The sequence below is a fragment of the Heterodontus francisci genome, chromosome 5, assembly GCF_036365525.1.
Source record: "Heterodontus francisci isolate sHetFra1 chromosome 5, sHetFra1.hap1, whole genome shotgun sequence".
NCBI lineage: Eukaryota > Metazoa > Chordata > Chondrichthyes > Heterodontiformes > Heterodontidae > Heterodontus > Heterodontus francisci.
The window spans coordinates 191,671,753-191,695,602 of NC_090375.1; the positions used below are offsets into that span (position 1 = coordinate 191,671,753).

General features: G+C 41.0%; 1 protein-coding gene across 4 annotated transcripts in view; it reads right to left on the minus strand.

Moving 5' to 3' along the window:
- The window catches only part of znf407 (zinc finger protein 407), a 460,931-nt gene that overhangs the window by 392,943 nt on the left and 44,138 nt on the right, over positions 1 to 23,850 (minus strand). For all 4 annotated transcript variants that reach the window (XM_068032511.1, XM_068032512.1, XM_068032517.1 and 1 more), the window contains one exon: positions 4,068 to 4,182. In XM_068032511.1, the coding sequence (XP_067888612.1) occupies positions 4,068 to 4,182 (115 nt within the window). The remainder of the gene's footprint in view (positions 1 to 4,067; positions 4,183 to 23,850) is intronic.

The window sequence follows — 23,850 nt, forward strand, 5'->3', positions numbered from 1 at the left end:
GTTAATGCATGTAATGATTAAGTGTAACTCAAATACTAACTGTGTTGTTGAAAACATGACAGGCAATAATTTGGTCTATTATATTCTACCATTTAATTGCCTAGTTCAGACATTCTTTGACACATTATGAAGCAATGATTTACAATTATTCAAGCTGCAAAGGTCAGAAAGTGACATTATAATCATCTTCAAAGAGATCCCCTCACATCCTCTAAACAAGGTAATGCAACTAACAACAATTTTACTGCAATTGTAACTGTTTACAGCTGTATTTTATCTACAGTGCAACAGTCATAAACAAGAGAGAGAAAAATATACATTAACCTGCCTGCATCAACTCAGGTACATTACCTGTCTTTTAAAAAAAAAGTCATTAAAGTACATTTATATGCGTATATTCAACAGTAACACTTAAAATAAAAAAAGTCATATTTTATATCAAATTTCCTTCACCATTTATTTTAAATGCAGATGTTCAGTTCTACTAATGAAATATGAACCGTTGCAGAGAGGCAGTCTCCAAACTGGATTGCTGCTTTTGACTACTGAGCTAAATGTTGCTGAAAGATCACTTCATCCTTTAAAATATAATCCTAAAAAAATTATGGTAATGAAGGAATGCAGCATGAGCTGCTTATGTTGAGGAACTAATGGGTCCATCAAGCATTCTCTAAATTATTGAGTCATTGATGATAATGAATTGACATTGTCATGGTATTAATGTAAAATGTTGCATCATTTTAACCATCAAGCTGATTTACATATTCACTTAATTAATGTTAAGCATCAACAAATGCTGAAGGGGTCAGTTCTCCGAGCATTGTAATATTTCCTGCTCCTTTGGTCTCTGCCCCCGTACCCCCCTCCCCCCACCCCCCCCCAGCAACTCTCACTGACCAGATTAAATATCTGTGCTTTCCATCATAACTAGTTCGACGCAATACTACAATTATTAATCCTTACAAGCCAGAACTTGTGCACTGGAAACCATTTTTAAGATTCACCAGGGCACTTTTTTCCACAGTATTTTAACACACTTAATAGTTGAGGTTAATGCAAGCCAGACTAACAGGAAGCCCAGGCTACAGAGTCAGGAGGCTGCATTAGAATAGGTAACCACTGTACATTTTAAACAAAATGACTGCAATCAAAGTAAACTGATGCTTTGCTACAAGAATTAAGTAAAATAATTACACTGAACCTTTGTGTGATCAGATTTCAATTAGGAAAATCAATACAAAGTTTTACAGCAGAAAAAAAGAACAGGGCAATGGATAAAAATACCGAACTCGAGAAACGGTCTCAGAAAATGAGAGAACTTGCTGACTCTGAATAGCACATGCTACATTCTTTTTTAAACAAACAAAATGAATCGTCCTTTCCATTTCCCTTGAATATACACATGATAGCAGCTGAATTGAACAAGGTTAATTATTCATTAATACCAGCCTCTTCTCAAGCAGCAATTTATGAGACGTATTTAATTCACTACCAACAGGTACTGCTGAATGGTAACAAGTTGAGATATGGCTTTTTTCCCCCTTCTATCAGGGCATCCAAATTAACATACACGCAACTGCTCCAGTTCCTAGTTGGCATTTTGTAACTTCTACTAAACCTAATTCAGATTTTATCCCCACGCAAGTTCTCCTGAAATTTTCTCCAGACTAAACGTGATATACAATTGCTAAGAAATTTCACACTGGCAATAGTTTCCACACCAGGTATTCTAAGTGTCCAGTGTCAATATTTATCCCTCAACCAACATCCCTAAAACAGATGAGCTCATTATTATCACATTGCTGTTTGTGGGAGCTTGCTATGCACAAACGTTTCCTACAATACAACAGTGACCACACCTCATAGGCTATGAAGCTCTTCAGAACAGCGTGAGGTCGTGGAAGGTGCTACAGAAATGCAAACCTTCTTTCTTTCTTTCTATAAATTCAAATGCTTTCACTTTAAAATTACAAACTTTGGTGCGTTTTTATTGTCCTCTGAATCTCTCATTTAGTTTCATCTAGGCGGAAAAGATTCAGTGAAACAGTTTACAAATCTTTTGTAAATTGAGACCAGGACTCATTACCCACCTTTATTACTTACAATCAGTTGAAAACGAGGCAATTCTCAACAGACTCTGTACTACCTGAGAAGGGAGGTAGGGGTGGGTGGTGGTGGAGAAACATAGGACTAAGCAGAAAGTAAAACAATAAAATATATTCATTAAAAAATTACACAATTTTTTTATCCATACCATATCTCTATTACAGAAGTTGGATGACTAAAATATGACAAGTCTGCCGCCAATTACAATTGCTTCAGTTGTTACATCACGGCAAAATTCTGTAACGCATTAAGCCATCAAATCACTATTTCATTTAAACAAGGTATAATTAATGGCACTGGTCATGTTAACAATGGTCACTAAAACCAAAATACCACCATCATTCACTGCTCTAATTTCTGGACCAGAATCTGAAACATCGTATACTGAGAAAACCTTCTCCCACCCAACTACTTTTCAGTAATTCTTCCTTAATTAATCAACAGATAGCCAATGATTAAATACAAACATTCTTTTAGTTATGCGGTTGCAAAGACATAACTGCTGACCCTTTTTGGAAAACTGAATTTTATTTTAGAATTTTGCACAAAAGAGGGTTAAAGTTTAGAAAGTAAAAAAAAAACAGCAGCATACTTCAAAAAAATGTATAGCTATAACTGGATTTTGACCACTGATCGCACATGTATTCTATTAAACATTTAACTCTATTAGCAATGTGATGGAGACTCAATGTATTGCACAGAATTCCGTAAAATTTAAGACCATTATTATATATGCATTACTGAAAACACCTTACGATGAGACATCCCCAAAGCTGTAGCTTTTTAATTCATAAGTCGGCTTTGTTTTCAACCTCCAGCATAAAGGCAAGAGCTGCTGAGTTTTCACACTCGTTAAGATCTCTGCAGATGTGTGCGCTGCCAACAGTTTAGCATGTAAAGTAGCAGGATTAAAATATCGATTCTGTATTGATTACAAACTGCCACCAATGTCCGAATGCCCAAGATGGTAGCTATTAGCATGAAGCCAGGCAATCACAGTGTATGTACGCGAGGATTCTTTTATTAGGTTTGCTTTTCATAGAAGAAATCCTAAACCTGTAATCATCTAAATGGTTAACAGATGTGACACAGACACAAAAATGTGCTTGTTGAACCTACTCACCACTCATTATTCCATTTACAACAGGCAATAAACAGACTCAAAACATCATTTATAAATAAATCAACTAATTTTAAAACATTATTTCAGTTGGATTTATCTTGGGAATCTTAACATACTATTTCCACTCCTCCAAGTTCAGTAATTCTTTTGATTAGCTGAAAGTAGCTTGATCCAAAAGGAAATAAATGGGTGCAAGACTGTATTCTAAATTTGTCACCTGTTAATTAAAATGAAACAAACTTCACCAAATATGTATTCCTTTACTTTTTGCGGTGTTCCATTAATGTAAGAGAGTGGGTCGCTCACTTACGATTATTCAGAAAGCTGTAAATAATAAAATCAACCACCTTTTTAAAATTCTAAACATACACAATTTCCACTGCTATCCAAATTAGACAATCCTTTTCTCACCGCCTTCCTTAGACAGATCTTGGTCCTTTAGTTCTGAAACCAGCCCAGTTTCTCATTATTTACCAGAGGTAAACCTTTAATCCAACTACTGTTTCAGTGGCTTCTAAAATAAAATGAGGAATTGTCCTGGTAACTGCTATTTAATTCAGCTAATACAAACATCACAGATTGAAACGAAACTCATGTGTCAAAATTCTCCTCATTCTAGATAAGCATTTAAACCACTAGCTGCAGTTTACAAACATACTGAAACGTAATGGAGGAAGGCATGATGTACAACATTCATTAAAACAAATAATATTTGCAGTCTATAATAAAAGCTGCAAGTCTTTTGCAATTTTTCTGGCATTCTGGGTTTTTATCTTCTCAGAAAAACACGATCCACGTACATTACTTTTAGAAAACATAGAATTGTTGGAGCACTTACCCACATATGTGACACTTGTACTCGCGAACTCCAAGGTGCCGTTTGACGTGATTACGGGCATCTCCTAACTGTGCTGTTGCAAAGTTGCAGAGGGTACATCGGAAAGGTTTCGATCCTAAATTTTAAAAAAATAAAAAAACTCTGTCAGGTTAAATCATAAAAACAGACTACGGAGCACAGTTGGTTTGTACTTTACCTTTTCACCTCTCAGAGTTCAATTTTGGCGGCCCAATGGAATTGGACAAAACTCTCGACTCTGCGTTGTTTTAATTGTCTTCCTAATGGCTTTTAGCCCACAGCATAAAAGTACCAACACATTTTGCAAAAATTAACAGTAGCTAATGAGAGGGTGATCGATATGGGAAAAGAAAAATACTCTACCTTGTTCATTAGTAAGGGGGTCAATTGTAATAGGGAGCTGGACAACTCGAGGGTTTGAGATGATTACAGGTTTAGGACACCTTTCTTAGAACTCTCAAAGGATGGAGAAAGGGAGGTGATCCAAGATGCTAAATTTGCAAGGAGAATCTGATGAGGTAGGTGTTGAAGTTTTTTTTGTGCTGAGCCAGGAAGAATATAAAATCTCAAGCCAAGCGTGACATAAAGTAATTACTTGACCATTAGGACTGCTGACTTCTGTGAGACAGTAACAACTATTGCAGTGAACACAGATTTTGTTGAAACACTCAGAAAAGGAATGGAGAGGTTCTTAATCAAAACATAGTGGGCTTTATTCTAGGCTTCAGGATAAGAGGGGATGAATGTGTTACAGGTCCTTTTTTCTGAAGCTAAACATCAAGTTGCGTCACAGGATGACCTATTTTCTCTGTTATTTGCTTATTTTGGGGTCAACTGGGGACAACAAAATGCATTTTTACCCTGCCTCTAATAGGTTACACAGCCTGACTTGGGAGCCCTACATACGGTTTAAAGCCCTTCAATGAAGAGGTCATTTTTCAATAATCATACAGCAGTCAGGGACCTCTCGTTCTTCCTCCACCTTCCTATTGCAACCCATGAGAGTCCATTAAAATGTTCCATTCCCAACACTTCTCACCTTGGTTAGCAACAAAACAAAATCTAAAATTAATTCAAAAACGTTGTCCATTCTTTAACATTTGATATGAACTAAATTATAATCCTGCAAGGAGACATTACAACTGTACAAGTAATTGGGATGCCTAAGCACCATATGGAGCTTCAGTTCAGCGATGTAGAAGAAACACTTTAACCAGCTGCAGCAAAATATCTACAAAAGTCTCAGTGTAGATCGCACATTTGCACTAAACTCAATATTTGTGTTAATTGAGATAAATTTTGCACTTTAATTTCTGAATGTAGGTCAGGACTCAGGGGCTACAACTGGGAAAAAATATACTGCGCACGAGAAAATACAAGGTCCTTTACTGGAAATAGACCATTTTATAACTTCAGTACATGGACAAAAGCAGCTTTCTAGCCTAATCCAAGAAACATTTTTATACTGTTGAAACACTACAAATTAGTGCTTGAAATTAGCAAGATTCAAATTGACCGGTTTCTTCCTAGTTCTAGATAATGGAATTAATTCACAGCTTTCTAGTTAATTAGATAGACCGTGGGCCGGGACTTTCAGATCCTCAACTGAGAAAAAAGGGGTGAGGTTACAGTGGGTGAAGATTTTGCCTCTGCTATACTTGTAATAAAGTCATAAACCCATTTACAAAGCACCAGTTTATGGTTTCAGGCCACTTAGTTTAAGAAAACTTTTCTCCCTTAAATTCTCAGGATGCATCTCCTTTTCACCATCCAAATATTGTTATATGCATGGTTCTTCAGGAAAATCAGGCTGTGTTAAAACACTAGACCAGGATTAGATTCTTGCTATCATAGAGGAGAGGTAGAAGATTAACAAGGGGAATATTTTCTCTGCCTAACAACTGTGTAAACCTGTTCCTTACAAATTGATTTGCAATTTTGTTAAGGGGAACTTGTTACGTGATAACAAACAACACGTAGGCCGTAAGCACAATTTGAAAATTAGTCATTTTATTTAGAAACGATGGTTACCATTTTGACCTTTTAGGACAAATTACTAATCTGAGGTTTGTATTAGCTATCCTTTCTGATTCAGTATCACCAGTCACTCCTATAAGCACATCTATGACCTCAGGGTACCGTTACCAGCTAGTTACATAATAACGGGACCCAGGGCCTCCAGTAAGAAAGCTTCACATTGGACTGGATTCTGTGCCACGTTTGCCATCACGTACAATTCTCCCATCTCCTGCAAGGCAAACCGATGCATACTCTAGTGAGATGCAGCCAAATGTAAATCAACAAACTGGTTTACTTTCCAAGTAGTGCATGAAGGAACAGAATGCCATTTTCTAGTGAAATAGTATCTATTTCATACTGATTTCTCAGAACATGAAAAATAACAAAAAAAACACTCGACACTGTGTAAGCACACTTCACAACATTAACGGCACTATATAGATGCAAGTAGTCATTGTCATGTGCACATAATAAAAACTCAACCAAGCACTTTCTTCCAGGCATGTGTTTGAAAAGTTAATATTCAGCTTTACCAATACTACGCAATACAACCGGATTAGGCCGTAGGTCAGCCGTTTTATCAGTAGGTAGCACTCTCGCCTCCAAGCCAGAAGGTTGTAAGTTTAAGTCCCACTCAAGACTCGGGCACAAAAATCAAAGCTAACACTTCCAGTGCAGTACTGAGGGAGTGCTACGCTGTCAGAGGTGCCGCTTTTCAGATGAGACATTAAACCAAGGCCCTGCCTGTCCTCTCAAGTGGATGTAAAGGATCCCTGGCACTTATATTGAAGAAGAGCAGGGGTTTAGCCCTGGCATCCTACCCAATATGTATCCCTCAATCAATATCATAAAAACAGAATATCTGGTCATTATCACATCACTGTTTGTGGGAGCTTGCTATGTGTAAATGGCTGCATTTCCTACCATACAGCAGTGACTACACTTCAAAAGTGCTTTATTGGTTATAAAGCACTTTAGGTCATCCTGAGGTTGTGTAAGGCACTATAGGAATGCAAGTTCTCTATTTCTTTGTTGGAATGAAGGTTGAAACCAGTCAGTCAGTCAGTCAAAAATAATGGATCGTCCAAAAATTCCACAAGTTCAAAAGGGTTAATTCTGCACTTACGAGAAGAAAATGATCCCATGCATCGCTCATCAAAAAATCAATACAAATCCACAAGACTTCTTTATATTAGACAAATATGCCACAGTTTTTGCAGCATTATGAAAAGGTGTCTGTTTCATACCAAGCACTATAAATAATGCTGGCCTCACATGAAAAAGAGGATAATTTATCTTTAAAGAACTGGATATATCAGCACATTTTTACACCCCTACATTGATTCCCTACCAATTCCACTGTATATGAAAGTGTTTACAGAACCAATTATAGATAAGAATAAACAGCATACAATTACATTTTAGGAATGACAATGCTAATTACCCAGATAGAAAGACTCACAATTGTTTCAGTAATTTTAAGTGATTTTTAGATGTCCAATTATCTTGTGTTTGAGAAAACAAAATGGTGCTAAACATTTTGATGAAAGGTAGGTTATTACGACTGTCATAGTTCCAAGGCAGTTCATGCATTCCATTGAGCTGTTGTCAAGGGAGTTTAATGTTTACTAATTGATTATTAAACAAATAAGAACTATTCTTTAATTCCACTTATTCTGCGGAATACAATTAAACCAGTCATCCAACCACCTCTCCACCCCCCCCCCACCCCAAGCACAACCTTTCAACTTCCAATTTAAAAGCTCGATTTACAGATCTTTTCTGCTTGTCCATCGCAAATTACAAATCATCATGGAGCCATCAGCTAATGATAATGCAGTTTTCAAAGCCAGAGTGATTTTGTCACAAACCTGAGAAAAATATTACGATAGGTATATATGTCATGATTGAGAAACAAGGAAAATGTAAAATGATCCAACATTATTTTTCCAAGAGATCTGCTGAGCATTCATCATTTTAACTGAGACGACACTTCGGTGTGGAGTTATTAATTCTGTAACACAACACTTATCACATGTTCACTAAGCTGCTGGCAATACATGCCAATTAAAAGTGTAAGGATTGGCTGAAAGGAAACCTCAATACAAAACTGCACCAGCGTGCTGAAATTAATCTGTAACAAGTTTTATGGCTTAGCTACTTGCCCATGCCCCACTCATTCAGCAGGGCCAGATAACCTGGATGCTTATGGTACCACTGCAGCATCTGCTTCCCCAAACAACATTGTACTGAGATTATAAACTTGTGTATGATGGTTATCATTGCTTTTAAACATCATGGCAGGGCAGGGCAGGGCAGGAGGAGAAACAAAAAAAAATGCAAGATTAATAATTTAGATGTACAGGATGTGTCCAGATGCTTCTACTTCATGTTACGGAAGTTCTAGACATGCAAGAGATGGTCTTCCACTAGTGCAGACATGAGGTGTGGTTAGGCAATTTTGTGGTTTTAAATAAAAGGGAAACGGTGCCTGTCACCAGTAACTAGAGTGGTGGTGGGGGTGAAGGCGAGGCATGTGGCCAAGGTCATTCTCAATCCACATTTTTCTTCATGAAAGCTCTTCACAAGGGCTGGATCAAGCAGTTGATCACAAGAATGGTGGACAGAACATGGTGAGAACAACAAAGTGGCTAGCATGTGTATATTTACGTAACCAACATCTGCCAACGTTCAGTACATAGGAACATAAGAAATAGGAGAAGTCGGCCATTCGGCCCCTCGAGCCTGCTCCGCCAGTCAACTAGATCATGGCTGATCTTCTACCTCAACACTATTTTCCCGCACTATCCCCATATCCCTTGATATATTTCTTCTTCTTTGGCCTCCTTATCTCGAGAGACAATGGGTAAGCGCCTGGAGGTGGTCAGTGGTGTGTGGAGCAGCGCCTGGAGTGGCTATAAAGGCCAATTCTAGAGTGACAGGCTCTTCCACAGGTGCTGCAGAAAAATTTGTTTGTCGGGGCTGCTACACAGTTGGCTCTCCCCTTGCGCTTCTATCTTTTTTCCTGCCAATTGCTAAGTCTCTTCGACTCGCCACACTTTAGCCCCGCCTTTATGGCTGCCCGCCAGCTCTGGCGAACGCTGGCAACTGACTCCCACGACTTGTGATCAATGTCACAGAATGTATCAACCCATCTTGAATATACTCACCTCCACTATCCTCTGCGGTAGAGTATTCCAAAGATTCACCATCCTCTGCGTGAAGAAATTCCTCCTCATCTCAGTCTTAAATGTCCTAATTCTTATTCTTAGACCAGCCCCACTACCCCACCAACTACAGGAAACATCCATCCTGCATCAACCCCATCGAGCTCTGTTAAGAATCTTGTATACCTCAATGAGATCACCTCTCATTCTTCTAAACTCTAGAGAATACAGGCCCAGTTTCTGCAATCTCTCCTCATAAGACAATCCCGCCATCCCAGGGATTAGTCTGGTGAACCTCCGTTGCACTCCCTCTATGGAAAGTATATCCTTCCTTAGGTAAGGAGACAAAAACTGTACACAATACTCTAGGTGTGGTCTCACCAAGGCTCTATACAATTGCAGGAAGACTTATTGACTTCTGTACTCAAATCCTCTTGCAATAAAGGCCAACATACCATTTGCCTTCCTAATTGCTTACTGTACCTGCAAGTTAGCTTTCAGTGACTTATGAACAAGGACATCCAGGTCCCTTTGGACATCAACACTTCCCAATCTTTCACCATTTAAGAAATACTTTGTATTTCTGTTTTCCTGACCAAAAATGGATAATTTCACATTTTTCCACATTATATTCCATCTGCCATGTTCTTGCCCACTCACTTAGCCTGTCTAAATCCCCTTGAAGCCTCTTTGCATCCTCCTCACAACTCACATTCCCACCCTAATTTTGTGTCATCAACAAACTTGGAATTATTACATTTGGTCCTCACATTCGAATCATTGATATAGAGTGTGAATTGCTGGGGCCCAAGCACTGATCCTTATGATACCCCACTAGTCACAGCCTGCCAAGCCGAGTATGACATGTTTATTTCTACTGTTTCCTGTCCATTCACCAATTCTCAATCCATGCCAGTATATTGCACCCCCCAATCCCATGTGCTCTAATTTTGCTTAGAAACCTCAGTATTAAGCTTTGCAGTCTCTCTTTCACCAAATGGTGCTTTCAGCAATCTGGTATAAATTTATCAGACACATCACATTTCAGTGCAAATTCTAGGCTTTGGTCCAGCAGTTGCAAGTGATACGTTGACTTTATTAGATTTTTTAAAAATATATATTCGTGCATGGAATGTGGCTGTTACTGGCAGGCCAGCATTTATTGCCCATCTCTAATTGCCTGAGATTGTTGACTGCTGAGAGTGTTGACGCGTACAATGAGATGCACCGATCCACCCCTGCTCACCATCAAGACCCACCCCACCTTCCGCCCATACCCTCCACCTGCTCTCCTTCCAGACCACCACCCTCCCCTCTGTCCAGACCCTTGCCCTACTAGTCATCCGAAGTCCATACCCACCATTGCTCTCCAACCATCCCCATCCTTGCTCCCTGTCCAGACCTACTCACTCTCCATCCAGACCCCACTCCTGCCCACTCTCCATCCGTACTCCATCCCTGACTACCCCCTCCCCTCTCCATCCAGAAAGCACTTGGTTGCTGCTTACTCTTTTCTCGTGATATGCCCAGTTGGAGCTGCTAGTCACCGGTTGGGTTTTCTTTGTTAGGCTGGAGCGCTGACTCCAATAGGCTGAATTGATCACAATGGCAGCAATGTTGTTGCAGCAGTGATGCTGAAGTCACCCATTTTTACCCGAGTTACATACCGTTTTAGCAGACAAACAATAAGCAGTAGCCAAGGAAGAGGAGCCCACACAACACTCAAAAAAACTCTGGCACACCTTGTATTTCACCTCACCATTTTATCAATACACATACAAAAAGGTTAAAATGCATATGCATACATTATGCAGATATGAGTATTGAGATCACATGCCCAAAGACAGTGTCTATTACTTATTTTGTTTACAAATCAAAAATATTAGTCACACATGGTTGGCGGCTAACACATCGGACAGTACTCCACACATGTATGGGGCCGAGCCAGCTGGGAGATGAAAGAAAGCGAAGTGCTCAAAAAAGGACAAGGTACAAGAAGAGTAGGAGCAGGCAGGAAAAGGCGATAGGAGATACACTGTCACCATGCTACAGGCAAGAGATGAAATGTACAGCCTGGTGAGGAAGGTCAGGGGGCTTTGCTGAGAGGGAAGGCAAGGCCACTCAGAAGCCATGTTTCTGTCAGTGTTAGTGGCTCAGTGGGTAGCACTCTCACCTTTGAGTCAGGAGGCTGTGGGTTCAATTCCCACTCAAGGGACTGGAGCACAAAAATTCCAGGCTGACATTCCCAGTGCAGTACTGAGAGTGTGCTGTCCAGTCAGAGGTGTCACCTTTCATTAAACCAAGACCCCGTCTTCCCTCTCAGGTGGACATAAAAGATTCCACTATATTGAAGAGTGAGGGAGTTATCCCCAGTGTATGGCCAATATTTACCTACCTTTCAACTAACATCCCTAAAAAAACATTATTGGGTAATGTTACTGCTGAACTGCATGCATGGCCATACAAAAATCTGGAAGATAACCCTCAAGCTGCTCACTCGCTGTTCTCTGCAAGATACCACATATGCACAGCTACGCAAAAATGTAAAGGTACTGTACATGGAAATGAACAGGCCGCACAAAAACAGGAAATTTAGAGGGGTCATTATCACATTGCTGTTTGTGGGAGCTTACTGTGCTCAAATTGGCTGCAGTGTTTCCAACAGTGACTACACCTCAAAAACTACTTCATTGGCTGTAAAGTGCTTTGGGATGTCCTGAGGTCATGAAAGGCACTATAAAAACACAAGTCTTTCTTTTAGTGCAAAGATATCAATACATTGACACCACCCTCACCCCCCTCCCCTCCACCAAGAGACCATGGATGATGATGGCCTAATTTAGGATGGAGTAAAACGTTGAGGAGAGCAACACAAAGTCACTGATAATCTGCAATGAGGTGGGAAGGGAAAGAGAATTAACCTAAACTAGTAGTTTAATCAATTATTTCACCATTCATTGAAACAGCAGGTGTAAGACAATAGTACAATTTTAGTATACAAATTGCTAGCAGAGAAACATTACTTGTCCCACTGGTCTGGAGGTACCTTTCTAAATTTTTTATGAAGAACATTTTTTTTTTAAATAATTCAGATTTCTTATTATACATTTTCAATTTAAGAAGACAAGTTTTTTTTTATTTAAACATCAGTGAAAAGCACTGTGTTAATAATGTATACTGCATTTGTGTTCTACACTCCCTGCACCCTTAATGAAATGCAATATTCTAATTTCAGCAAGACATCAAGTCTTGTAGGTACAATGTTAGTAATGATAAACTTCTTCTATTCCACAAAGTGCCGGGGAAACTCAGTACTCAAAATAGTTAATCAAGAAAAGTGAAAATGGTGCAGCAGAAAAAATAAATAGGTAAATAAATAAATGGCACTTATTCCACATTTAGACTGACACTGGATTGCATGCTGGGCCATTACTGACCCATGCCTATGCTTTGCTGTACCTCACATCATCCCACAGCACAAATTATTCTATGCAGGCTGCTTAGCCTGGTTGCTCCCTGGCTGATTCATGCCATGGGTAAAAATAACCCAAAGTGCTAATGATGACTCCTCATCTTGCTGAGGACAATATCAGCATATGAGACGGATCACATAATTGTGCTGTGAAAATGCTGCCAAGCCAGAGATATAGTCGTTGTGCACCCAGTCCATCTCTCAGCTCACATGAATGCGAGAAGTTATCAAGCTTATCCAAATCTATGGCAAACAGATCTAAATACATCATAAATTACAACAACAACTTGGACTTATGTAGTATCTTTAAAATGTACCAAGGCACTTCACAGGAGCGATTACCAAACGAAATAAGACACCGAGCCACATAAGACGACAACAGGATAGATGACCAAAAGTTTGGTCAAAGAGATTGGTTTAAAGGAGGAAAAAGATAGAGAGGTGGAGAGGTTAAGGGAGAGAATTCCAGGGCTTTAGGGCCCTGATAACTGAAGGCACGGCTGTCAATGGTGGAGCAATTAAAATCGGAGATGCTCAAGAGGTCAGAATTAGAGGAGTGGAGATATCTGAGTTGTGGGCTGGAGGGGATTACGGGGAAGGTCTTTGAAGGGTCACTGACTTGAAACGTTAACTCTGCTTCTCTCTCCACAGATGCTGCCAGACCTGCTGAGTATTTCCAGCATTTCTAGGATTTAGTATGAGTTTGGATTTGGGTAGCAGAGTTTGAGACAAATTTCAGTTTACGGAGAGTGGTAGATGGGGAATCAGCCAGGGATGTGTTGGAATAGTTAAGTCTAGAGGTACAAAGGCACAGATGAAAGTTTCATCAGCAGATGAGCTGAGACGGGACAAAGTTACGGAGGTGGAAATAAGCGGTCTTAGTGTTGGCACAGATATGTAAATCACAGAAAAAATATCTTCATGCATTGCCAATTGTAAAGTGTAATCAGCTATTCAAATAATTCAATCAATAACAAACAAACTGCCAAGAAGCAGAAAGTTTTTTTGTGTGTTGACAAAAAGTTGTATTTATGCAGTACTTACGTTTAATTGAAACTATGTCAAAGGAAAAAGAGATGAACAGTGATGTTGCAAGATAAGAAGTGAGGATCGGCTCTTTGGTACCTTCACGCAGCAAGGATTTATCAATGGTTAGCAAATAAAGTATTCTAAAATACCTCACCACAGGCACTCGAGTTCGGGGCAAGCGCTGAGGGAGTCAAATAATGAAAAAGGCACACAAACAGGAAAAAAAAAATTTTGTTAAGTAAGTTACAAATAAAATCAGACAGCAAGTCAACACAAAACGTTCTTGTGAATCTCATGACACAAACCTACTCCGGGGACCTCGGGAATGGTGTCGGTCAGGGTCATACACTGATCATTTCTCTAATCTTATCAAAAAGTGAAAACAAAATAAATTTCAAATTTGTATTTCCAGTCACCTAGGTCACCAGGTCACTTCAGCTCCATTAACTAATTTCATTCATCTCTCCATCAAGCCAACCTGGATGGTATCCTGTACGTCTCTTACCCCATTCCAGTCACAATCCTTTCCTCATATATTTTAATCTGTTGATCCAACCACATTTTATTTCCATCACAGAAAATATTATTGCCATTATCCAGTGATCAATTAGATCCCCTCGTGCACAAATCCAGTGAGCAGCTGAAGTAAATTCAGGGACAGCTTAAAAAGGGAAACAAATAATAGCGATTGGACTTTTTCTTCAAAGTAACCATTTGTTTTCTCAGAGTAATTTGAACATTTCAGCAGAATTGCATTTGACAAGTTTCGTACCCATTGGGAAATTATCAGACTAGGTGTCCCTCCCCACCAATGTGCTCTGGGAGGGGCCTCACCATTGAAGAGTTCATCCTTGTAGCGCTAAAGGAAACAGTGGGGAGCACCAAGACTTCAATTCAGCCGGAGGCGCATATCCACAGGGCATTGGTCGGGGGGTGGGGGTGAGGGGATTGCTGATTTGTGTTTCACCAGGTATGTCTAACCTCTCAGTAACCTCAGTAATTTTCAATGAAATGGTTGCTAATTGGTTGGAAGGTAGGAGAGAGAGCGAGCAAGGAAATAAGGAATATTTATTATTAATAAGGTATATACTCTGATTGGTGGGATGTGACAAATAGTGTTCCCCAGGTATCTGTACTGGAGTCTCAGCTTTTCACTACATATAAATAAGACTAGGCTGAAGGAATAGAGTGTTGTGTATCCAAGCTTGCAGATGACACAGAGTTAGATGGCACAGTAAGTAGTGCAGGTGGGAGCAGGAAGTTACAAAAGGGACATGAGCAGATTAAGGGAGTCAGCAAAGCTGTGGCAGATGGAATTCAACATGGGAAAGTGCAAAGTCACCCACAAGAAAATATTTTCATTTGTTTTTCTAAACGATGAAATACTAGGAGCTGTGGAGGAGGAGGAAAGGGATTTTGGTGTCACGATTCAATAAAAGCTAGTGTAGTGTACAGATGCAAAAAGCAATCAAAAAGGCTAACGGAATGATAACCTTTATCTCAAGGGGACTGGAATACAAAGGGGGCAAGTTATGTTTCAGTTATATGGAGTGTTGGTTCGACCCCACCTGCACACAGTTTTGAGCATTGCACCTCAGAAGGGATGTATTGGCCTTGGAGAAGGTGCAGTGCAGATTCACCAGAATAATGCCAGGGCATTGAGAGTAAAATTATGAGGACAGGTTGCATAAACCTGGCCTGCATTCCCTCAGGTTGAGAAAGCTGATGATAAAAAATGAAGTCTTCAAAATGAATAGATTTGATAGGGTACATACAGAGAAGATATGTTCACTGATGGGTATATCCAGAACAAAGTGGCACCATCTTAAAGTTAGAGGTAGGCCATTTAGGCAATACTTAAACAATTCTTCACACAAGGGGTGGTGGTGCTGTTACTACTACTTATATCGCAGCTTTAATGTAATAAAACGTCTCAAGGTGCTTTACGGGGCAGCACAGTGGCGCAGTGGTAAGCACCGCAGCCTCACAGCTCCAGCAACCCGGGTTCAATTCTGGGTACTGCCTGTGTGGAGTTTGCAAGTTCTCCCTGTGTCTGCGTGGGTTTCTTCCGGGTGCTCCGGTTTCCTCCCACATGCCAAAGACATGCAGGTTGATAGGTAAATTGGCCATTATAAATTGCCCCTAGTATAGGTAGGTGGTAGGGAAATATAGGGACAGGTGGGGATGTGGTAGGAATATGGAATTAGTGTAGGATTAGTATAAATGGGTGGTTGATGATCGGCACAGACTCGGTGGGCCGAAGGGCCTGTTTCAGTGCTGTATCTCTCAACATAAACATAAACATAAAACTAAGTATGACACCAAGCTACAAAATGGCCAAAAGCTTGGTCAAGGAGGTAGGTTTTAAGAAGGTTCTTAAAGGGGGAAAGTGAGGTGGAGAGGTGCAGGAAGAGTATTCCTTCTCAGCATTTCCTTCTATTCCTTTCTCACTCATGTGTTTATCTAGCTTCCCCTTAAATGCATCTATGCTATTCGCCCCAACTGCTCCAGGTGGTAGAGTTCCATACCCTCATCACTCTCTGGGTAAAGCAGTTTCTCCTGAACTCCTTATTGGATTTATGAGTAACTGTTATATTTATTATCCCCAATTTTGGAATTCCTGAGCGTAATATTGAGAGCAGTATAATAAACCATATGGTTCATGTGGACTTTCCGAAGGCTTTCAACAAAGATCCACATAAAAGAAATTAGCATGTAAAATTAAAGCGCATGGGATTGGGGGTAGTGTATTGCAATGGATAGAAAATTAGTTGGCAGACTGGAAACAAAGAGTAGGAATAAACAGGTCTTTTTCCGAATGGCAGGCAGTGACTAGTGGGGTACTGCAGGGACCGGTTCTCGGACCCCAGCTATTCACAATATATATTAATGATTTAGATGAGGGAACTAAAAGTAATGACACAAAACTGGGTAGGAGGGTGAGTTGTGAGGAGGATGCAGAGAGGCTTCAGGGTGATTTGGATAAGTTGAGTGAGTGGGAAAATGCAGTATAATGTGGATAAATGTGAGGTTATCCACTTTGGTAGCGAAAACAGGAAGGCAGATTATCATCTGAACAGCTATAAACTGAGGGAGGGGAATATGCAACGAGACCTGGGTGTTCGCATACACCAGTCGCTGAAGGTAAGCATGCAGGTGCAACAGGTGGTAAAAAAGGCAAATGGTATGTTGGCCTTCAAAGCGAGGGATGTCTTGCTGCAATTTTACAGAGCCTTGGTGAGGCCACACCTGGAATACTATGTGCAGTTTTGGTCTCCTTATCGGAGGAAGGATGATCTTGCTATAGAGGGAGTGCAGCGAAGGTTTACCAGACTGATTCCTGGGATGGTGGGACTGACGTATGTGGAGAGATTGAGTCGGTTAGGATTATATTCGCTGGAGTTCAGAAGAGTGAGGGGGGATCTCATAGAAACCTATAAAATTCTAACAGGACTTGACAGGGTAGATGCAGGAAGGATGTTCCTGATGGTGGGGGAGTCCAGAACCAGGGGTCATAGTCTAAGGATATGGGGGGTAAACCTTTCAGGACTGATATGAGGAGAAATTTCTTCACCCAGAGAGTGGTGAGCCTGTGGAATTCACTACCACAGAAAGCAGTTGAGGCCAAAACATTGTATGTTTTCAAGAAGGAGTTAGATATAGCTCGTGGGGCGAAAGGAATCAAAGGATATGGGGGGAAAGCGGGAACAGGCTACTGAGTTGGATTATCAGCTATGATCATAATGAATGGCGGAGCAGGCTCGAAGGCCGAATGGCCTGCTCCTGCTCCTATTTTCTATGTTTCTATGTTTAAACCATTGTAAGCTCACACCAATATTCTGGGGTAGTTGCTCGCTGTAGGCCTCAACCTTCATCCAAGAACACCACTACTGCATCATTGCAATATCACATTTCCGCAGCAGTCTTGCTCGATCAGATTGTTAATTTAGTGTGTGGTGGTGTCAAATTAAGAGCAGTTCTGTGCTGGCAGCTCACACCCAGGGGTAGATTAACACATGGGCTGATGAAGTCCATGTCAGATATGGGACCCCTGCCAGGGGCATCATGCAAATATGTTTCGCTTAAGCACAGTATATTGTGACTGGATTTAAGTTTATTTTAAGCACAGTATGTTGTGATATGACTTGCTTAATTATCAATGCTTTTTAAAAAGAAAAAAGTCTATAGGCCTATTTCTTCATGCATTTTACCACGTGTTTGTGTTCTGATGAGGACAGGGTGTAGTTACAGAGGCTGCAGAGCAGCCTCAAACACTTCATGGTTCCCAGCCACAGACACCCCCCTCCCCAACCCCAAGAATCCTTAATCCTCTCTGCTCACGCCAGCAAAGAATCGAACATACAAATTAAGAGCAGGAGTAGGCCAATTAGAATCAGGTTGAGCCTGCCCATTTGTCGTGACAGCACTAGGCATTTTATACAGCAAGGAAACCTCCATCCCATCAGCCTGGGCTGCAGTCAAACCCAGGTCCTTGTGCTGATAAGATTGTACGAATCCTCAATACTACCCAAAACCCCCTCCCCCCGCCCCCACCAAAGACAATATTCTTGGAACAGCTCATAGTTCCATAGATACCAATGGATGAAGACAGAAAGGAAATCCTGATAGCACCAGAAAGAAATGGTTTTATAGACACAAGATTATCCACTAGGTTTTATCTTATTCTACAAGGCTCTGCGTGGATAGGGACTGGACTGATTTGCTCCATTCTGGAACTACCTTGCCAATGGTTTGGAATCAGAACAAAAATGTATCTACATAAAACCTGAAAACTGGATTCAAATATCTGTGGTTTTATAACAGTGAACAGCAATTGAATATTCAATATTATTGAAATGATGGACTGAAGCATATGGCCCTCAACTGTCATTAATACTTTCCTTTGGGACATCTCTTCATTCAGTTACAGTTTAAATGTTATGAGGCACAAATAATTTCATATTACACCTCAAAACGTAGAATAGTGATGGAGGACACAGTTTCACAGGGAAGCAAGGAGCCCTGTTATTACAATTTTTATCCAATCAATAAAAATACATTCGCATTTACCTTATTGTGTTGTCAAAATGTCTATCAAAGGTGTTTCTTTCACAATGGATTGCAATGACCGACATTGTGGCAGCAAAAATATTAGCAATGTTCAACAACCAGCAATAAAATGAACTAGATAATTTTGCAAATTGTCTGCCACATTTCCTACATCACAATAGTGACTAAAATTTAAAAAAAAACATTTCATTGGCTATAAAGCACTTTGGGATGTCCTGACGCCATGAAAGGCAGTATAGAAAGGCAAGTTTTTTTTTTTCTCACTCTATCCTTTTGGTATTCAGCAAGGAATCATATCCAGACACCAAAACTCCTGTTCCTCTTTTGAACAATGACACGGAACTTTAACATCCACCTGAACCAGTGAGCATTCTCAACAGAAGAATGCCTTCCTCTTCTCAGTAGCCCATTGCTACTCCTAACCACTTTAACATTCCCTTTTCTCCAAGCTACCGACACAACTATAGATGCAAAAGATCATGAGCTCCGTTTTAGCTCATACATCCTCAAACACCTTATACTCCATGTTGCATCATCTAATTTTCTATCCTTAAATCGTCCCTGGGTTTTTGTCTTTCCATCTCTACCCAAAGGTCCATTCCAAGTATTGACCATTCTTCATGTGAAGAATTTCCTGATATCAGTCCTAAATTTGCATTTTACTAGTCTGTACCCTGTGTCCCCTTGTCCTGCTCACACAATTGAGTTTGAAGCAGCATTCCATATTTATCATTTTCACAACTTTTACAATCACATATGTCCTTTAAGATCATCTCTCAGTCTCCTCCTTCCAAGCCTTTAAATAATTATGTTTCTCCAGTATTTCCTCATAATTAAAACCTCTGATATAAGCCTTGTGCTTTTGCCGAAACTAGCTCTGATGGTTGAATTGGGTTCTTTTGCGTCTCAGTGAACAGAGTTTGACCTGGCACTCTAGGTGTCACCTGACTAATGCACAATGCAGTCTGAGGATGATTTACTTTGACTTGTATCCTTTTCTTAGCTAAATAGTTTATTATATGAGTTTCACTCTCCAGTGATAAGACAAGTTGGGCATCAAGTCTAATACCCGAAATCTCTTTCAATTTCACCTTTAATTATCTCAACACCACTCATAAAGCATTTGCAGTACCCATTTGTAATTTGGTAATTGCAGTATTTAACATTTGGCCTCATTATGTATCATTTGTCATTATTCTGTCCACTTACATATTTTGTTCAACTCACTTGAGGTTATCGAGCTGTCTCAGAATCAACTACCCCTCTAACATTGGGTTTTACGTTAAAATTCATCAATTTTCCTTGATCGACTGAATCCCATGCAAATGAGAAGCCATTATGGTCCCAATACCAATCCCTGCGTTACTCCACTCAGCATACTTTCCCCCACCCCACTGCAACGTAACTTCTCAAAAAAAAACACTGCTTTTCACTCCAACTAACTTCTTATGCATGCCCAGTATTTACCACAAAGAAGATTCCGATAAGGGGTATCACTTCTTGCATCACCAGCCTGCCGCCCAATTTGTCAGTAGTAGTACAGACAGTTTATTTCGTAACCACAACCATCAAAAATGTATTTTGACAGGATTATGGAAAGTAAGGTTTAAGCTCAAAACCTTCCCTAAACGTTCCCTGGTTGCTATGGAAGAAATGATCATCATATGGAAAGGCAGACAGATACTTGCCGATTTAAAATGTGCATTAACTGCTGATGACTGCAAATATTTTTTCTGGGTGGCAGCAAATAAAGCCATTAATCTGCCAAAATACAAATCAAGGTGGAGAGGAAAAAAAACAAGCTCTAGATCACTGAAAAAAAAAGCAGTACTTTACAGATGGTGGAGCAATAACTCAACTTCCCCTGCAAACTTCCCATATTTGAGCAACTTGCCAGAAGCGTTGAGCGTCAGTCTTACCAGACTAAATGTGGTATGATAAGCACAGAAGGCATCACTCTTTCAGTTTACATAGTATCAAAGAAATTTCTGCAAATTAACAGCAACAATTATTGCTTTTTTAAAAAGAGACATAGAATTGCTTTGGATTGACAGCACAGAAACAGGTCATTCAGTCCAAGCCGGTGTTTATGCCTCACTCAAGCCTCCTCCCTCCTCTCTTCATCTAACTCCATCAACATATCCTTCCATTCCTTTCTCCCTCATGTGTTTATCCAGCTTCCAGCTGAATGCACCTACACTATTCACCTCAACCACTCCTTGTAGTAGCGAGTTCCACATTCTCACCACTCTCTGGGTGAAGAGGTTTCTCCTGAATTCCCTATTCGATTTCTTGGTGACTATCGCATATTGATTGCTTCTAGCTTTGCTCTTCCCCACAACTGGAAACGCCTTCTCTCTGTGTCCACTCTATCAAAACCTTTCTCATTTTTAAAGACCTCTGGTCACCCCCTCAGTCTTTTCTTGTCAAGAGATCTAACCTGTTTATCTTTTTCTGATAGGTATAACCTCGCTGTTCTAGTATAACCCTTGCAAATATGTTTTTTTTTAATTCTAGATGGATGTTAGATATGCATGCTGCATCTCATAAGACCACCAATGCACCAAACACAGAACCTTGGATACTTCTCCCTATTCCCTCTGTTCCAAGTCCTTGATGTCAATTTGGCTATGTTGGAAGGTAATGAATGAGCAGAGGCCAAACACTTACCACTGGCATAAGTGGGGAACTTATTCACCACCTTAAACATTCACTCCCTCCACTACAGTGGCAGCAATGTGTACCATCTACAAGATGCACTGCAGCAACTCACCAAGGTTCCTTCGACAGCACCTTCCAAATCCGTGACCTCTACCACCTAGAAGGACAAGGGCAGCAGGCGCATGGGATCATCACCTGCAAGTTCTCCTCCAAGCCACACACCATCCTGACTTGGAACTATATTGCCGTTCCTTCACTGTCGCTAGGTCAAAATCCTGGAACTCCCTTCCTAACAGCACTGTGGGTGTACCTTAACCCCAAGGACTGCAGTAGTTCAAGAAAGCAGCTCAACACCACCTTCTCAAGGGCAACAAATCCTGGCCTTGCCAGTGATGCCCACATTCCATGAAATGAATTTTAAAAATAGTAAAATTGGTGAAATGAACTGAAATTAAAAGAACATTGCTTAATTCACAGCAAGCTGGGAATGAACTAAAAGCAATTCAAGATACATTCAGCTAAGTTTTGACTACTTGTGCACATTATTTTTTAAACTGTATTTTCAGAAGTGGTTTAATTTATCTTAATATATTGCCCACAGAAAGGATGAAGAGACACTAAAGTGCTCATTTTCCTGAGCGGCTCCTGTTTGGTACCAACATGTATGCGCCAGGAAGATCTAGAGAGTGCGTGAGCTTCCTGAAGACATTTGTTTGAATGAAGATGGTGGACCTCTGGCATTCATGGAGGCACATCATTGGAGCAGGTCACCCAGACGACAGGAAGCTTGGAAGTGCTGAAACCCTCTTTAATAGCTTTAGATTCAACAACTCCAATGCTCTCCTGGCCGACCTCCCACCTTCAGAACTTCAGTTCATCCAAATCTCTGCTGCCCGGATCCAAGACCCTTTCACACATCAGCCCTGTGCTCACTGACCTACATTGGCTCGTGGTCAGGCAATTCACTATTTTAAAATTCTCATCCATGTTTTCAAATTCCTCCATGGTTTCTCCAACTCTAGACTCTGCATAAGCCCGATGTTAATCGTGCCACCACTGGCAGCCATGCCTTCAGTTGCCGAGGCTAAACTTTCCATCACCAATTCGTTCTCGTAGCATAGCTAGAGGCTCCCAAGTTTGAATGTCTCATTATCGGCTTGAAACTGTTCTTTACTATTCCACCACCCTACCTTCACACGTGGGTTTTTTCAATGCTACTTTTTTTTTTTAAAAAGAAAAAAAAAAAGAAAGACTTTTCAGCGTATTACAAGTCGAACTTCTGTTTTAAATTTTACAGAAAAAAGCAGGTCAGAAAAAGTAGCACCATACTACAAAAAGGATGAGAAACCTCCATAAAAGATCCTTACCCCCTTCAAGGAGCTGGGGAATTCCATCAAGATACAACAAATCCAGAGATCGCAGGAGATGGAGAAGTTGGGTGTGCTAGTACCCAGGCCCACGTCTAGGGCACTACAATAAAACATTTTAAGAGGAAAATCTCTCTCACGGTAATTCCAGCTGCACTGAAAACATGCAAGATGCTTGCCTATCCAACACTACTGTGACTATTCAAAGTTCTTTTTGGTCACCCTATCCTTTTTCTGTCTTTGCAGGATCGCCTCAGGCTTCCCAAGCTGGCCCTCCCAGGAGTCACCTGGACAACATTCCTAGAAGTACCAGCCCACTATGCACCCTGTCGCTGCACGCACCCAGTCCGATAAGTGCATCCTGTCGCTGCACGCGCCCAGTCTGATACGTGCACCCTGTCACTGCATGCGCCCAGTCCGATACGTGTACCCTGTCGCTGCACGCGCCCAGTCCGATACGTCCGAGTCATTGCATGTGCCCAGTCCAATACCTCCACCCAGTCACTGCACGCGCCCAGTCCGATACCTCCACCCAGTCACTGCACGCGCCCAGTCCGATACCTCCACCCAGTCACTGCACGCGCCCAGTCCGATACCTCCACCCAGTCACTGCACGCCACCAGCCCGATACGTCCACCCAGTCACTGCACGCGCCCAGTCCGATACCTCCACCCAGTCACTGCACGCGCCCAGCCCGAAAAGTCCACCCAGTCACTGCACGCGCCCAGTCCGATACGTCCACCCAGTCACTGCACGCGCCCAGTCCGATACGCCCACCCCGTCACTGTACGCGCCCAGTCCGATACGTCCACCCAGTCACTGCACTCGCCCAGTCTGATACATCCACCCTGCAGGGAAGGTTCAGACAAAGATTTTTAAAAATTGATGGGCAGGAAAAGACCAGTTAGTCCATCAAGCCTGCCACTCACACCATGCTGGCCAGAGCATCAGGATGAAACACTTCCTCCCTCTATTTAATT